At 39.6% G+C, this 18,234-nt stretch overlaps 1 protein-coding gene across 2 annotated transcripts in view; it reads right to left on the bottom strand.

Moving 5' to 3' along the window:
- Positions 1 to 2,820: 2,820 nt before the first annotated feature.
- Positions 2,821 to 18,234, bottom strand: part of zgc:162952 (PKc_LIMK_like_unk domain-containing protein) — a 28,744-nt gene continuing 13,330 nt past the window's right edge. For both annotated transcript variants that reach the window (XM_040050121.1, XM_040050122.1), the window contains 8 exons: positions 14,767 to 14,960; positions 12,990 to 13,111; positions 11,011 to 11,059; positions 9,282 to 9,431; positions 6,048 to 6,221; positions 5,687 to 5,770; positions 5,043 to 5,129; positions 2,821 to 4,028 (listed from right to left, as the gene is read on the bottom strand). In XM_040050121.1, coding sequence (XP_039906055.1) covers positions 3,924 to 4,028; positions 5,043 to 5,129; positions 5,687 to 5,770; positions 6,048 to 6,221; positions 9,282 to 9,431; positions 11,011 to 11,059; positions 12,990 to 13,111; positions 14,767 to 14,960 — 965 coding nt within the window. In that variant the 3' untranslated portion in view covers positions 2,821 to 3,923. The remainder of the gene's footprint in view (positions 4,029 to 5,042; positions 5,130 to 5,686; positions 5,771 to 6,047; positions 6,222 to 9,281; positions 9,432 to 11,010; positions 11,060 to 12,989; positions 13,112 to 14,766; positions 14,961 to 18,234) is intronic.

Genomic DNA, 18,234 nt, shown 5'->3' with positions numbered 1-18,234 from the left:
TCCACTGATTGGAAAGTTGGTGATTTGATTCCTGGCTTCCCCCTGGTCTGCATGCCAAACATCATTGGGCAAGATACTAACCCCATGTTTCTCTCTGATGAATCCATTGACGTGTGGATGCATGTATGAATGTTAGATAGGCACTAACAGCTTAGAAACAGTGCTGGTGTGATTGGGTGAATTAATAAGTTGTATGAAGTGCTTTGAGTGCTCAGATAGAGTAGAAAAGCACTATATAAGAACCAGTCCATTTAACAAGTGTGTGTGTGTGTGTGTGTGTGTGTGTGTGTGTGTGTGTGTATAAGCCATGAAAAAGTAGTTAGATTACATTACGAAACCCACCGTCTAGCACGCTTCTTCTGTCTGACCTTACATAGCCAATCATTCTCCTCAAATTAAACACACCCACACAAAGAAAACAGATCAGTGATACATAATTCATTCTCATCAAGCCTTTTGTTTATATTCTGATGTTGGGGAGCGAAGGTGAGGGCAGACGGAGCGTGTTTTTAAAACCCTGAAAGGAGCCACTCAATCTTTCATGATCTTTTGATGTGTTTGCACGGTGTGTTCATATCAGCTTAGCACTAAAAATAAAGCCAATGAATGACTATGCAGTCCTGAGAGGCAGGAGAAAACAAGCGTGTCTTTCACAACACCTCAAAGGGAAGCTTTGCTTTGGTCCATTAATTGGAATTATTTGTATTATGTTTCAACACTGATTATGCTGGAAAGCCTCGCTTCAAACACTCACAATTAACATGGTCAAGAGCTCACAGGATGGTAGAAAGTGCTCGAGCAATCAACATAAAAGCAGCGTGTTTGTTAGATCTTCACTTGGAAAGAATTAAAGAGGAGTATGAGTTAAGATTCTGGTTTATGTAATCGAGAGCTTCAAAGCAGAAATAAAATGACCCATACTGTATGTCTTTGCATGTCAGTCATAAATGGCAGAAATGAACAGTGAGGACAAGATTCACTACTGCTATTGAAATTTAGTACATTTTGGTCATTCCAAGTTTCAGAAAAAAGAACTGTCAAGTGTGTGCTGAATGTGGATGTGAATTCCCCACCTGATCTGCTCGTTCATAACATCTAGTTTCAAAACACCAAGATGGCAAGAGTTCAAAAGCACCATGCTTTACAATGAGACCAATTGGAGCCTTACAGACACGCTATATCCAACTTTTATCTATATTCTGTACTGTTAATAATCACAATCACTAGATTATCAACATGAACAAATCGTGTTTTTAAGGACACATTATGACTAGACGATAACCTTTATTGTAACCCCTTAAGGTACAAAGTACGATTTGACCTTATCCATGTAACTTCAGGGTTAACTCCTATTTCGAAGTCTGGAAAATAACCTCCTCCAGAGCAGGGTATATCCCAACACAAACATGTATTATTTGTAGAGGATACATTTTCCCTGCTGTTTTGTGAATGCCTTTTCACGTTCAGGTGAGGTCTGTGCGACAATCATTTATATTCAGCTAATAAGTAATTCATCACGTTTTATAACTTGTGTCTGGTTTGCCTACAAGGCCTTCAAACTTAGAACCCTTTTGCCTCGACTTCACTGCTCCTGTACTTGCTGCACTCTGACAGTGTAATCTGCAAAGGAACATTAATGGGGGAAAACCATTCAGGCTTTGCAACAGCCAGGGGAAACTTGGACAGTGACTTCATTCCACTTTTCAAGGCTAGACGGATACTGTTTTACATCATATTCCCATTAAAGGCTCCCCTCTGGTTCCTGTTCCAGCTGACTCATCAGTGTTGCATTTATCAGTCTATCCTCATACCAGGCTCCTCTGTTCAACAAATAAACTACAGGCTGTTCTCAGCATGTGACAGTGGCCATCAGAGGACATTTATCAGAAAGTTAGTCCAAGAATACACCGCACATCACAGATGCATAGCAACACAGGGGCATTAGAGGAAGAGTTTGTTTCTTTTTTCCTATTGTTTTTCTTTGCCTATAAAGTATTAAAAAGTCTATCGTCAACAACAGGGAAAACAAAGATGCACAAGGATACATGCAAAACACACAGTCACACAGAATTGCTTATATATCTCTATGTGAAACTAAGAACAGCCTTTCTGTTTCCATGGAAATTAAGTGGGTAAGTAGCAGCCAGGTCCTTCTAATCAAATGCACTTGATGAATTGAACGTGAGCAAGTGTGGGCACCTCTGTGAAAGCAGTTTTGTTTTGACGGTTTGGTTTGGACTATTCAGCTGTGTGTTGACACACATTCATCCCAGGAGTGGATGTCCCAGCAAACTGACCTCAGATCAGCTTCTAGAGTAATGTTTTGTAAGTTATAGGACTGTTGTTGGCAGTGGTGTCAGATTATGGTGACTTCCAACTCTAGAGGGTGGGAACTCTTGTGAATTTTGTTATTCTACAATCTATCGATACAGGGCGTGTTTAGCTTTTCACAGGACTAAACAACTACAAATACCAGTCCAGGACTGAATCAGGCAATAATTGGGATGTCACAGCACCTTGAGCTTTATTAGAATTCTGTACTTAAGACAGCTAAAATCAAATGTGGGCTTTTTCTTCTAAACTGAGCTGATTTTAGGTCCATTCATTGAGTTCTAGCTCATGTGCACCCTCTGCTGCATCCCCATCAGAACTGCAGCCAACCTCTTCACACTTTTCATTAAAGGAAAGTGAAACAGCTCTGCTAGATCAGCCTCATCATCCTTCCTTATAGAGTATGACAGAATCTCCCTTCAATAAAGGCATTGCTTCATGTACATACACAGAGAGGCGGAGCAAATGAGAGGGACCACAAGACACAAGTAAAGTTTATTTTCCATGTTTATTTAAGTAGTTCAAATGAAAATGGTTCCATTTGTTTCCCATACTGGAAGGATCAATCAGAAACTTCTGAAAGCAGATGAATATTTATACTTTCAAATCTAGAAAGCTATACTGCTAAACAAGAAATAAAAGTTTTATTTTTCATCAAAAAAGGCAGAAAATATATTTTTTTAAAGGATAAGAAACCAAAGGAGTTGGTAGTGTAGCTGCCTAAAAGTTTTTGAGACCACACACAAAACCAGAACAGATTAAACTGAAAAGATTATGGACCCTGTCAAACCCCATAAAAGGTGCCAGATTTAAAAAATAAAATGAGCAAAGCTTGACTATTTACATACACACATTCAGCTCAGAGTAACTGCACAAAATAACAACAAAATAGGAATTTTTTGTTCTGTAAAATCACCTGACAATCCACAAGCTTAAAAAAAGTCTTGTTGCTAGAAAAAGGGGATATGTTTGAAGTTTTCGGTATACGATAAAAAGAACTTTTTCATGAAAATAAATATCTTAGACTCATACTGACTCGTAAGCGTGCCTATAAATTGTTAACATGAAACCAACTCTCAAAATCAAACCTAAAATCATGTTTCCACGGCTATTTTTGATCCTCGTTGTGTATGAAGTTATGTCACTATTGAAAGCCTAATAGAGAGCAGAGCTTTCTCATTTCCTACTGGAACGACAAAGGCAGAGTAGACAAGAGGAAAATATATCAACAGGCCTGATTTGGTCTGCGCCGTCGGTTACAAACAAATCACAAACACCAGAGTCGAGTGGGAGGAGAGGGCCCTTTTAGTCAAGACCAATAACAGTACAAGTTGAACTAATAATCATGTGAACACTGCTGGGTCAAATCAAAGTGTCCATGGCAAGTCGGGAACATCCACTGCCCTGAAAAAACATCTAGATCTGAATGTCTGCAGCACCTCAGAGGAGAAGAGTTGATGCCACAAAAACTTCCATATTTTTTTTTAATTTTTATTTTTTAAATTCACATCTGTCCTGCTTCCTGTCCAGACAGTGAGCAATAGTAATCCCACAGTCTGCGGTCCTAATGCTGGGCTTCCCTGATCCGCTGCTCAGCTCGTATCCACGTCAGATTTGGGAGGAAGTTCCAGGGTCTCAGCAACCTCTCCTAAATCATCCAACAGCTCTGTGAATGCTGGCCGTCGGAAGGACTCCACCTTAGATTGGGAGAGAGGAAATTAGAAAAACAGGTGAGTTTCACAACTTATAAGAAATCCTTGGTGGAAAGTACAGAGGCTCTACTATTCACAGCTTAGTATTAAGAACTGTCATGTCTGAAACTTGGAGGCTTTTTGCTGATGTGATTGTTGTAGCGATCACAAGGTTTCCTAAAAGAAGAGACTGGAGGGCAAACTCGAGCAGAACAAAATAAGTGGACTGAAGAAATCACTGGTTACAGACAGCCAGGGTGCAGCCTGGAGGCAGCAAATGAGCTGAAAGTTTCTTTAACATGTCGAGTTTCAGCCCTCTGCTGCCTCTAGCACCACACACCACAGCCTCAGTACAAAAAGGATGACTTTTTGGTGTGGTCAGGGAGGAATCGCCTGCTTCAAAAGAAAGAGGATGGCTGAATGAGTGGTGTCTGTGCTGGGGCAGGAAGTTGATGTGGTGGAGGAGTACGAGCACCTGGCTGTCCACACTGACAACAAATTGATCAACAGGAATAATCTCATTCCCATACCAGTGAGAGTTGTAAAAGCCTGCTAACAAAATCAAGCTTGCCAGCGAAGTGATAGAGAGCACAGCAACCTGGCTCCTGAGACAAAAGCACAAGACAGAATAGCTGGAACTAAGCTTGCTGGCAGCAGCTGAACTCCCAAAGTGTGGAGGATCACGCAGCCTGCCAAAGTACATTCTACCTGCTGGAAACACTGCTTTCTTAAGCTCAGTCCCCACTAGAATTGGCAGAAAACTGAAGTGCCACAAAATGTTCCAAACTTGTGGAATAAATGGAAATATAGCACACAGGGAAACAACAGGAAGAGAAAATCCACAATTTTTCATCAGCTCCTCAATTTGAATTTATTTTGAGTCAAAATAAAGCAAAGTCTCCCTAAGCAAGACGTCCTTTTATGACTTGAAAAACATACGAAATATTTCAAAGTATAAATGTATATCATGACTTTTACTTCAAGCATTTTCAGGTCTTCCATCTCCTCTGATCCACATACCATACAACAGCTGGCTGCCAACTCCAGGAGGCGCTGTGGGCAGTCTGTCACCAGTTCCCTGAAAGCTTTCACATCCAGCCCGTAGTCCTGAAACACATCAACATCAACAGTCAATGTGTCATAACAAGAAATATTTCACTGCGCATACAAAAATGTTCTGTCAGCTAAGTTGTGCTAAAATTACATCAGTTTGTATCTTTCACAGCTTGGCTTGAGTTAATCACAAACCCCAAGCACTACACTGCTCAGCCAATCATCAGCTTTAAAAGACGTCACTGTCACAACCACACTTCCAGTCACATATCTATAAGCCCACGAGTCAACGCGTCATGGACCATGTTTGAGCTAACTTAAACGCATCGACCAGTGATTGTGATGAGACAATCACTGGTTTAATTTAACACACTCTTTTTAAATACATTAGCTCCATGGTTAGCAGTGAGCAGATAGCCACACATCCACTCCATCAACATTTTAAATTGGAGACATTCCATTCTTCTACTTTTTCAGCAAGTCTCAGGGTTGTTTAGACATCTTTTTAACTAGTTAACTAGTAAAAGTGGGCAATAGCCAACTCTCACATGTGAATATTCACGTTACACGTCAGCAGCACACAGTCTCTGTTGTGGTACAGTGAGCTCTACCTGTGTTCTCGGGAGTATTTCAGGGTCAGCAGGGATCCTGGCCAGGATTTCACAGAGCACAATGCCAAAGGAGAAAACATCCACCTGGAATAAGTCAGACATCAAACATATTGGGTTTTTTTTTTGTCTTCCTCTTAGAACATAAAAAACATATCAGAAAATACTTCAAAGAATAAACTAAATAAATCTGACTTTTGCCATTTTACATTAAAGATGCAGCTTCCCACAATGTGCTGCATTACTTTATTGTATCATCTTAATAAATACACTGTCTGACATATAAGAAAAAATGTAATGCTAAAAAACAGCAAAAATACTTCTTGTGTGTAACACATGCTGATACGAGAAACAGGACTGTTACCTTGCGGTCATATGGCTCTCCTCGGAGCATTTCGGGGGCCATCCAGAAAGCCGAGCCCACCAGAGAGAGTTTCCTGCCGGTGTCTTTCACTGGCAACTCCACCACCTCCCTGGCCAGGCCGAAGTCTGTCACCAGAGCCTCTCGTCCCCGAGACGTCACCCGGATCAGGCAGTTCTACAGATACACGAGGAGGACACTGAGGAGCAGGACTGCAATGGGATGTTTGTCCCAGCAGAGGGCAGTGTAAGGCTGAACAACCAGGACCATCAACCACTTGTTTTTTCCACCGTCTTTAGTCTTTGTTTGGGCTTCTATTGTGTGTAATGCATGCGTTTCCTGGAATCACTGCCACACAGTCACAAACAGTCTCTTCACTTGTCAATATATTCAAAAGGATCTGCTGGCAGCACCTTTTCAGCCGACTAAATAACTGACCGACTAGAGATTCAGTGTGCCAAAGGCCAGCCTCCATCACACTGACTGGTTCCTTCATATTTAGATGTTAATAAGACCAGCAAACTGTGGAAAAAGACAAACCCTGCTAGACTTGAGTTTAGAGGCTGAGAGCAGAAAGTGTGATCAGAGGCAGGAAGTGGGAGAGCAGCTCAGAGCTGTTGTTGCATAATAACAGCAGGTCTGCAATGTAAAGGTATAACGTTGATGCATTGCTCTGCATGTATGTAAACCCATTTTCTTCTGTTTTTAAGATTCGCTGGGCGTGTGTGGAAGTGACAGTTGCCATTTGGCTCCCACTGCACATGAAGCTATTTCCATCCAGCAGCCTGTCATTACGTGACATTACGTGGAGGAAAACTACTTCAGTCCCAGACTCCAGCTCTAAATTTAGCCACAACCCCTTACCTCTCTGCCAAGCAAGGCAACAATTTGGGGAACTTAAGTCGAAAATCCCCAGTAACGCAAGAACCTGACCAACTACTCAAAAAGCTCAAATTTTCATTCAAGTGTAACTTTCACAGACACTTTAACAAAGACTGGATTAGTTCAGGGGATCTGGGAGGCAACTGGCCTTTTGGACATCCTAAAGCACTGACATCACAAACTGCACACATCTACCAACCTAAGTGGATTTGTCAAGTTGGCAACTTAATTTCAATAAATCCTTCTTTCACCACGTCCTAAGTTGAGATAAAGCTGAACGACATGCGTTTTATATCATAAATATTTGTGGATATTTTTTAATTTGGAAGTTGTCAACAAATCATAAGGAAAAATGACTCAGACACAGAGATAAACTGAACTTCCTGGTCTGTAAAGTGTACACAAAACTGCCATGAACTTGCAGTCTTTCTAGTGGCCAGCACAGAGTTCTCATGTGAAGTATAACCTTACTAAACACTTTTTTCTCATTTTAATGCTAGCAGCTCAGAGCTCACACATACAGTTCTCTGATTTAATCTCAGACTTAAATAATTAGATTTATTTATTAATATGTTAGTAATGAAATTACTTGTTAATTAGATTAATAATTACAAGTAACTATTAGCTAAGTCATCTGACGTGACTTCGGGGCCTTTCTTACTTTAAATTCACACTTGAACTGAATGTTGGTATTGGCAGTGGAATTAAGTACCCAACAACTGTATCACCACTGGCTTGAAATAGAACAAAATGACTGTCGGTGCGTCTCAATATATTAGCATTTTCACATAAATCACACCTATCTGGTCATTTCATTCATGGGGCAAAAAGCAGGAAGCCTACAAAATACAAAACCAATTCTGAAAATGTCTGGACGCTGCATGAAGTGTAAAAAAGAGAATGCAATGATTTGGAAATTTCATAAACCCATATTTTACTTATAACTGAAGATGAAAAGCATAAAATATTTAAAATTTTAGAAAAACATCTGCTCATTTTCAATTTCATGACAGCAACAGGTCTAAAAAAAAAGTTGCCACGTGGCTGTGTTTACTTCTGTGTAGCTGTTTTTCTTTTAACACCAATCTGTAAATGTCTGGGATTTGTAGAGACCTGCTGATGGACTTATGGGAGAGGAATGATGTCCAATTCGTGTCTGACAGAGGATGCTCAACAGTCTTGCATTGTTTTTGTCATATTTTGATGTTTTGTGATGGTGAAAGGTCTGGGCTGCAGTGGGGTCAGCTCAGCTTTTTTGAGATGTCCTGCTGCCAGTGAATTCAAAATGAATAATATTTTTCCTGAAATGGTACATTTTCTCATTGCATTCGGTGTTTATTTACATTCAACACAGGGTCTAAATATCTCAGATCATTTCAATACTAAGGATTCACTTAAGGGTAACTGCTAAAGTCATCTTAATGTCTTCTAACTTAAATCTCCAAAGCCATTACAAACTAAATGCAACATAAAGCTCATCTCACTCAGTATAAAATACATAAAAGCAGACTCACAAACATCATATTAGACACTGCACAGAAATCCTCGAGTGACCCTAAGGTTGACCTTAAGTGGACTCATTTATGACCCTGTGATATTTTATACAGCAATACTTTTTTAAATTACTTATTTGAGTATAATATGTTGTTTATACTGTTTAATCATCTATGACAGATAATCTGCTCTAATATCATTCATCTGAAATGCTTATTAAAAAAAGAGGCTAGCCATTTTCATCATCACTTTTGACATTAAACATCTGTTTCAAGATTTCTGCTACTCTATTGGTCTGTTAGCAATGGTTGCCTAGCCTGTAATTCTCCCACGTTGATCCAACATCATGGATGCATCCATCAGGTTTCTGTGACGTAAATCCAACAAAGCCTGAAAAAAAAAAAAACTGCACGAGGACAGAGCCAAAAAGAGTAGCCTCAGGGTAACATGCGTGGGGTAAGGGTGGGGGAGTCCCAGCAGCAGTTATACGTGCAGCAACAGCACTTACATAGCAACAACCTCTTTACATGATAATAGTGACTGTCATCATGTTGTGACTCCGCATTACTGACTGCTTCTTCAGGGAAGCCTGGCAACTGGAGGAGGGACAGCACCTACGCACACAAGCATACCTACACACCAGCTTCTCAGCAAGGCCTCGTGATTGTTACAGAGTGGCCTAGAAAGGATGTCAGGGTGTGCTCATTTAACTGAAACTAGGAGATCACATTCTGGACTGAAAATTATTTAACCTGAGCAGTTTATTAATAAAAAAAAAAAGGTGCAGTTAAAATATGAACAAACACAAAAACAAACAAATCAATCCAAATCAAAGCAAATCAGTTTAATTGTGTGCCTCACCTTAGAATTGAGGTCTCTGTGATAAATGTTTTTGTAATGCAGGTAGATCATTCCTCTGCTTATATCACAGGCCAAGTCCACCTTCTCTCTCCAGCACAAGGGAACGTCTTTCCTGGCCAGAAGCTCTTCCAGACAGCCACCGTTTACATACTGAAACATCCAGGAAATACATGAAGACTTATTTTTCACTTTTCTATTAAAAGATTTTTCTTGTAACAAGAAACTGTCTTCAAATAATAAAATCATTTTCACATTATTGTAAAATAAATTAGACAAATTAGTTTATTCCAATGGCTGTGTCTGGGTCGGCTTACTTCTCACCCCTTACCCACCCCTGTTACTTGTCACGTGCTTCATGATGTTGTGATGTGGACATTTATGTGCTCTTTTTTTTTTGGTTTTCTGTTCTCATGCATGAGTAGAGGTCTCTTTTTTCCCCCTCCTCGTCTTGCCCATTGTATTGTACATTTCAGTGTTTTTCCATAATACTACCGGTCTCCGACCTGTCTCCCCATGTGATGTCTGTGTTGTGTATGTAAGGTCGGGGGGGGGGGGTCCCATTTCGCTGCAGGGCAACTTGCATGTGACAAATAAAGGCTTTCTTGACTTGACTTGACTTGACATGACAATGTAAAAGGAGAGCTTTCTTGTTATGCAGCACATTTTTAATTTACTTTTTTTCTATTTAATCATTTTTTATTTTAATAAAAATTTTAACAATAAATTTAAAAGTTATTTTGGGGAGTTATTAAGCTGTAAAATAAGAAGAAAGAGAGAAAGCAAATTTGGACGTGCTAAAAAGTTAAAATGGTCAGATTGATGGCAAAAATAAAGTTTGATACAAAAATTAGCTTTGGTCCTTATCAATTTATATGAATGTAATTAAATATAAAATTCAATGAGTATAACAACGTAAATTATATCAAGACCTAAAATTATATTTATTTACGGCATGGTCGCTTTGAGGTGTTGTTTTTGTTGTTCAGTTATCCTCAAAGACACGAACACTGAAGCCACTACTTCTATTTTGTAAGCTAAATTATTTTTAAGCCTATTTTTGTTGTTTGTTAGTCAAAATTTACATCACCTATAATATTACAGGGAATAGCAGATGAACTTGCTAACTAAGCTATCTAGCAAGTGATGGCATTACAGCCCTTACCAAAATATCCAATTATTCAAATATTATTTAAAAAATAAACACGATGGAAGGCTCGAGGCAGTTGTCACTAAAGCTACGTGTAGAACAGTGGCGAAGTCCAACTTTTCTAAACAGTCAAGAAGACTTGTTATAAAAACATGCTATCATACATTGTTGCCCACATAAATACTGTGTCTTCAAGCATTTAAAATAATTCTTAGATTACTGTGGCAGTACATGGCTTTTGTTGCTTTCACCGCCCTGTTATCTGTGTAGAACAATGGCATACTATAAAATGTCGTAGTAAAAAAAAAAATCCCAAAAAAATAAATGGCTATTCATTCTAAAATGAAAAGATTTTTTTTAAATCAATAATCAATAATCAATTTCTTCTTGAAACAAGAAACTGAGGAGATGTAATTTGTCAGCGTGATAGCAGCAAACCCAGTTTGGTTACCTATGAACTCTTTCACCATTTCATTATCACTCTCAGTTCATATCAGTGTTATTTGTTGTGTTAACAGAGCCAGCCTGCAGGTATACACCTTAACAATGACTCACAATAGGCGAAAAATGAGTGGAACTCACCTCTAAGATTGGATAGAGTTTGTCTTCTTTCACACATATTCCCAAATACCTGGAATAAGCAGAGCTGTGTTAATCAATTGTTTGTCTTGTTATTGAAATAAAGTGTATGGAAGTTTATGGAAATGCCACTCAAACCAGAGGGAACAATGTCTACATTACAAGAAGATTTTTGGTGGTAAATTTTTAGAATCTTGTTTGTAGCCGAAACTGTTAACAAATTTGATGAAAACACAAAAAAACATGGTATCAATAGGAAAATAAAGAATGACATATCCTTTCCTTTATGGATTTGATAGTGTATATAGTAAGGTAGAGTAGATAATCTCATTTGCAACAATACTGATACCAACAGTGCCACCTTCACACAACTTCAAACAGCAGAGCTACAGACAGACATGCACACAACCTCTCCCCTCGTCAGTAGCATGTAGTTGTTGTTTACACCAATGTACACTTCAATTAATTTCACAAGGTCAGTAAAGCTCCTGTATCGACAACATTGAAGTATTAAACAGTCATAAATGTTAATCTGGAGGCACAAATGTTAACTGTTTAACTATGAGCCATTAAGCCATGTAAGAAGTATATTACCAGCTATGGCTAATAATAAAATTATAACATTAGGAGGAACTAGGCAGCTTGTACATGATCAGTCCTGCCCATCTGTAAAGTGACCTTAAATGAACTTAACTGAACTTAAATAATAAATTTAGGAACAATTAAAATAAGGCCCTGTTTATTAATTGATTCACACAAACAGTCGACGTCTTTGATAACTCCAAGAAATATCACTCGTATATCTTTTTGACTTTAGCTTACACAGATCGGTGCGTGCAAGGTACTGCTGTCATCACAGCTGGCTGTACGATAATGAGCTACTCTTTGATAACCTTACCACTTTGACCTTGCTAAATGGCTAAAGTGCGATTGCTTAGGCAAACATTAAGTCTGCCTGGCTTTGCACCTTATGCCACTGCTGCAGATAAAAGCACCAGGGTCTCATTTACATACATAAGGCTACACACCATGCTACCAAACTACCAACTTCCAAGTGAAGTAGTTTATATTCAGAAACAAAGCTAGTTAAATGACTACAAGTGATTTTTCTCTCTTCTTCTTGTTAGTTCAGATCACATGTACCAATTATATTTAGTTCTGCTACTATGCTCACAATCCCTGCTCTGTGTATCTTTCAACAGCCATGCACCAGCATCATTTTTTATACTACCATAAGCAAAAGAAAAACAGCAGACTTCTTCTCAAAGTTTGCCAGCTAGAATTGCCTGGTTGTTTTTGGCCACTCAGAAATATAATCACTGTTAAAGCTGTGAACAAATCCAGGACATCTTCCAGCTCATCTAATGTTAATTTGGCAATCTGCAGCCCAAGGGAGCCCATCAAACCTACCTCACTTTTGCAAAATGGATACTTGTGTTTGTTTATTTTGAAATCCCAAGGGGGAAAAAAGCATTACATTAATACTTAACTGGTACCATATGAAGGTTATTATATAACAGTGATGAGTGGGTGTGCATTTTGACAAATATTCCTGATGAGAAAACAGATATTCGGATTTTGTGCATATATGGAAGTGTTGTATATTTGCCTGCCTTTGTTTATTGTTCACGATGCCCTGGAGTCCATTTTTTCAGTAATTGTCAACAAAATTACCATAACACTGTGAACCCTTTAAAACTGTTTAGTACTACTAAATATAAATATGTGTAAAGGTATTGCCATTGCACAATAACTACAACTGCCATCAATCCTGCTACCCAATTTACAGACTGTGAAGCTGTGATGGAGAAAAGAGTGATGAGTGGGAGGGTGTAGAGCCTGGTGAGACAGAGAGGAGAGATTGCATGTGTTGGGAGGGAAATCCTCAAGCGTTTTCTTTTGCTTTTAGCAGAGCAGAGCAGAGCCTACTAGATTAACCACAATAGGAGTACAGCATGCAGGTGATACGGGAGGGCTGTTACCTGACAATGTTGGGGTGGGAGAGCTTCTGCAGCAGGCTGATCTCTCGTACAATGCTGTCTTGGTCCACATCGTTTTTGTAGATCTTCACTACCATCACTTTTCGATTGGTCCTGTGCATCACCTAAAGGATAGTGGTGGCCGTTAGCAGGAGTGGAAGAAGTGGTGGTTATAGATGCTGAGGCCAGAAGCAATACAGTGGGGATACTGTGACAGCTGCTGTCGCTGCATAACTTATCCACAGCTGCCAACATGTTCACATCAGCAAAAAGGATAATACATAAAACCAAACACATCAGTAGATAATGACAGTAGCACAACTAAATCAAAGTCAGTAAACCAGGCTACGTTCACACTGCAGGTCTTAATGCTCAATTCCGATTTTTTGATCAAATCTGATTTTTTTTGTCTGCTTGTTCACACTACAAATAAAATGTGACAGCAAACGCGCTCTAGTGTGAACCCTCAAAGCGCCACGCATGCGCAAAAGAAGACATCAGACACAACACACTCTGTTTAGACCCAAACAGTAGTGTTTGACTGATGGCCTTAATATAAAGATTTGTTTCGGACTTTACGTTTCCCAATTTTGCTTTAAGTTATAAAGTTATTTTGTTATTTTCATATGGCCTAATAATTATCCTTATTGCCGTTTTAGAGAGGAGCGGTGCTTCAAAGGATAGTTGCAGATTTCTGTCAGAATCTGCAGATTATACAGTACAAATAAAATGTTCACGTTTCTCCAACGCTGTCTTCCCAACAGTTGCACTGGATGGCCAGGAAGTGTTCACGATGTCTGATAATTGGCGTCTGTCTTGTGTCAGTTACGTAAAAGACGGATTTAATGCGACATGACCATTCAAACAGCAGTCGCTTTCTAAAACATCAGATATGTATCGGATTCAGTACCACATACAAAAGTGACCCAGGTCGGATTTGAAAATATCGGATTTGTGCTGTCCACACTGTCATACCATGATTGGATATGGGTCGCATACAGTCAAAAAAGTTGGATTTGATGCGCTTTCGCCTGCAGTGTGAACGTAGCCTGAGTACTCCCAGCAGCTGAAAAGAATCAGGCAAATATAGAAGTGCAAAAAACTGCAGTTCCTCTAATGGCCATTGAGGATTGCTCCAAAAGAGAGTTAATCCCCATAGACTGTCATGTTAAAATACCCAATTTTCTAATATTAAAACACTTGCTCACTGTTTGGTACAAAAAAAGGCATCTATGGATAGTTTACCAATCACAACTGTACTGTGATTGACTTTTTTAATCTTTATTTGTTTTTATATTAGCAAAACTTACGCATGTTTTATACTTTCAATTTTTTTCTAAGAGGTAATAGTCTTACTCCATCATTGGCATCTCCAAAGCCACAGAGAGCTATTTTAACAATTTATACGGTTGACCACAAACAAGCTTAGCTTTCTAAGTTGACTCAACTGGAACAAAAGTCCAAAATCAGAGAGCACACTCCTTCTGGGCAAAGTGCTGACTTTGACTCACTCACAAATCCCATGGCCTCTTTCTAACTCATTTCATCAGGGGCAAAGTCTAAATGTATAATAGCTCTTCCAATAGCTCTGTTCCAGCAGAAGAATTATGTAAGGTCTAAGCTGGGGTTGAGTACAGAAAATCAAAGGTTCCCCGAAGCTGGTGGGCCAATTACAGAATGGCAAGAATGTCCCAATTAGTGGCTTGGACAAAGCAGGGTCTGATGGCATTTGCAGGCTGACAAGGCAAAACAGAAAGGGTGGAGGGGGCAGAAGAAATACCTTATAGACTTTGGAGAAGAAGCCACTCCCGATAAGCTCAGCGCTGAAATTTTCCCAGAATTCCAGTTTACGGACAGCCGTGCGAAGCTTCTGCCATCGCTCCACATGGTAGTATTTGTCTGAAGACTCACCATAAAGGGTGGGACTGGTGGGCTCTGATGACACATCCACATCACACATCGTGGAGATGTCCGCTGGGAAAACAGAGACTGAAAAGTTAGGGTGAACCCTCTACAAAATAATGTTTTTTTGTCCTGGGATTAGTTATTATAGTTATTAGTTCATTTTCACAACAAACAGGACAAGAAAATAATCACTTTGTGCTTCTGCAATGTTAAATAAAAAACTCTGGGAATGTAGACAGTCTTGCTAAATGTATTTTTGAAATTAGGCTCATCACCAATGAGACTTAGACTTGAAAGGGCCAATCAGCTAACACTGCTTCTTTCCATCTAGTGTCTTTCTAGGCGATGTCAGGGCAAGTTAAAGCAGGCTTGTACAAAACCTCCACCATCTTCGACTGCATGTTGAAATTACCTTTAGGGCACAAAATCTTAGAAAGCCGCTCCACTGAGTTGGTAGAGGGCTGATGTTGCTATGATGCTCTCCAAAGCTGCAGAGCAGGGACTAAACCTCCCAGCTGTAGACCATGATGGCGGAGCTGGAGTTCATCATCAGGATGACAAACTCACTAAAGAGGCAGCTGGTTATGGCTCCGTTATTCAGTTGTTGCAAAGTATATAAATGCCATTCACATGCTCACAACATGCCCTTAAAGCATCTGTGATAATTATGTTCACACTGTGATAAACATATTCCAACTCTGTTTCAGTTTAAGCGTTATTTTCAATAAACAGCATGCTCTAAAAAAAGTTTTGTCTAACTCCCATTTCTTCTTCTTGCATGTTGAAGTTCTACTTGGAACCTTGTTAAGATTCAACCATGCAAAATATGATTCTTTGCCATTTTTCCAGTGCTCTCAAAATTTTGATCTGGACTGTATATTAGAGCGCATATGTATTTGCTCACTGCTGCTAAACTGAACACACCAACCAAAAGGGCAATTTATGCATTTAACAGCATGAAAGCAACTACAGCTCAACAAGACGCTCACAAAAGGTATCATTTCACACCTACACGAGGCAGCATAGATGAGGGAAAACGCTTCCACTTAACAGGCTGCAGCAAAGGTGATAAAAAAAAAGATTTTTAAAATGATTAAAATGAGGGCAGGGCTGCTTGCTGAACACAGAATCTTTCTAAAAATTGTTTAGTAACAGTTTCTATCTTCAACACAACACAGTCAAGAGTCAATCTGGACTATCAGTGAATTACTAATAAATAAGACAGTTATATATGTCCTGCATCTGAAGCTAAGACAGTAACAAGAACTTCAAGTCCGGTTATCAGAAGGACAAAGACGAGGAGATTTCTGTTCAACTGTTCAACTTGAAAGTCTGCTTTACGTGAGTTGGAAGAGCGTGTTTATCGTTAGGGCATTGTAGTGTAGTGTCAACATGCCTAAGTCCACAAAAAGACTGGCAGGCAGCAGACGTCCACACAGACCCTTACACCATAGGATGATGAAGTGATCAGTGTCTTAGAGTTTGCATTCGTGTTCAACTGTGAACTCAGGGCAAGACAACAAAAAAGCCACACACGTACACATACGTACACACACACAGTATACTACTAACTGTATACTGCAAAGTTTCATCATGTCCAAAGTGCTTATCTATTATTTCTAGCTATCCACCCCAACATAGCGGGGGCTATGAATCAGCTCTGAGGTTGTCTACTAGAAACTCCCCACTTAGTGTCTAAGGCTCCAGAGAAGTTATTAAGAGGCAAATTATGCACTGTGGGTTTTGTTGTTTTGTGGGACTTCTGAGTCGACCCACACCCTTTGACCTCCATTCCTCAACCCCCAGCCCAAGTTTCATATTGAAAATCAGCACATAGGGACTATTGAAAGTTTGTCCTGTGCTCTATCCCTGACTATCTTCCTGGTCATTAACTTGAAGACCTTTTTGTTTAGACACTCGCATCATTGGTTTTTACTGTTTTACCTTTCGGTTCACTTACTGTGGGCTAACTAAACCTCCATTAACATTGTTCTCATAAAACTGTAGTTAACGTAATGGTTTTAGACCTATGTAAAAAGATATCCAGTCATGTCAACTTTCTGACTTTACAGTTCTTTCTTTGAAATCCTATGAGGTCTAATTCATCATAGGTGCTAACCCTGATCCTACACTAGGCTTACCATGGCAAGAACTTAGGCCTGGTGAGCCACCAGCCATAGTGCCAAAACTATTAAGCATGGTTTCCTTATTCTCTTCATTCAGTTCTTCAAAATATTGGTTGTAACTCTGGAGTGCAGATGGGTAGGATAACGTTCCCACTGTGAAGATTGCTCTCTGTTCCTTCACAAAGTGGGTAGTCCTGACCCAATTCCAGGCACACAGGGCTGGCGTGACAGCAGTGAAGGTCAGTTTGTTTTTCCCCCAACAACAATCTCAGTTGCCTTTACAATGACGCTGGTGGAAAGCGCGCGCTGACACGCTAAAACAATTGGCAGGGTTTTGTCAATAAAGTCGGGGGAATCAACCCCAGCTATTCACGCTGCTTTTGTTCATTCAGCTTCAGACTAAACAATCACTGCACTTTCAGCTCTGGCACTGTCAGAGAGAAATGCTTACAGTGCAGCCCCATCATCTAACTGTCAATCTCTCCGCATCTCTTTTCTCCCGCCTCCATCCATCATCTCTCTTCCTTATTCATCTTGACTGATCGGTTCCCAAATTTGTAAGATGAAGGACGTCGTGCTCTCGAACCTGTCAGCAAGCTTTTAGACTCCATTGTTGTCACATTATGATGAAGTGTAACTAAATGAAACTAGATGAAATTATTTCTGGCACTGTTGGGGGAAACTTGCAAATTTTACTGAATAACATTGGCGAGAACTTCATGTTTCTTTGATCCACTGTCTGTCTCCAACTATCTCAGCCTAAACTTTCAAATGGTGTGTTTTACCATCAAAATGAATCTGATAAGAAACTATAACTATAAAAGCTGCTGGAGTAATTCCCTGAATAAAATGGACTGTGTGAAAAATTAAAAAAATTGAACAGAAGTCCACTTTTGCGCTGTTCCACATTCAGTGAGAGCCACTTTCATTAATTTAGTGGAAGTGTTGTCATGTACGCTCTGCTAACAGTACACTCAGTGAAGCAACATGGCTACGTTTACAGCTGAAGGTAAACACATTGCATGATTTATGTCTCAGTTTCAGATTCTTGTGCGTTTCCACATTCTGTTTCTGTCTGCTTTTCTCATCCTCCCTCTCATTTTCCACTCCGCTGTCTCCAAAGTCATCGCATTTCAGGAAAAGGTGGACATTCCAAGTGTTGCATCATAAGCTGGTTCTGAACTTTTTTAAGCCTTCACTTTAGGTTTACCACTTGT

The sequence above is a fragment of the Simochromis diagramma genome, unplaced genomic scaffold (genome assembly GCF_900408965.1).
Source record: "Simochromis diagramma unplaced genomic scaffold, fSimDia1.1 OVJJ01000159.1, whole genome shotgun sequence".
In the NCBI taxonomy this organism is placed as follows: Eukaryota; Metazoa; Chordata; class Actinopteri; order Cichliformes; family Cichlidae; genus Simochromis; species Simochromis diagramma.
Note: the sequence above shows the minus strand (reverse complement) of the source record. Positions and strands in the feature narration are given on the sequence as shown.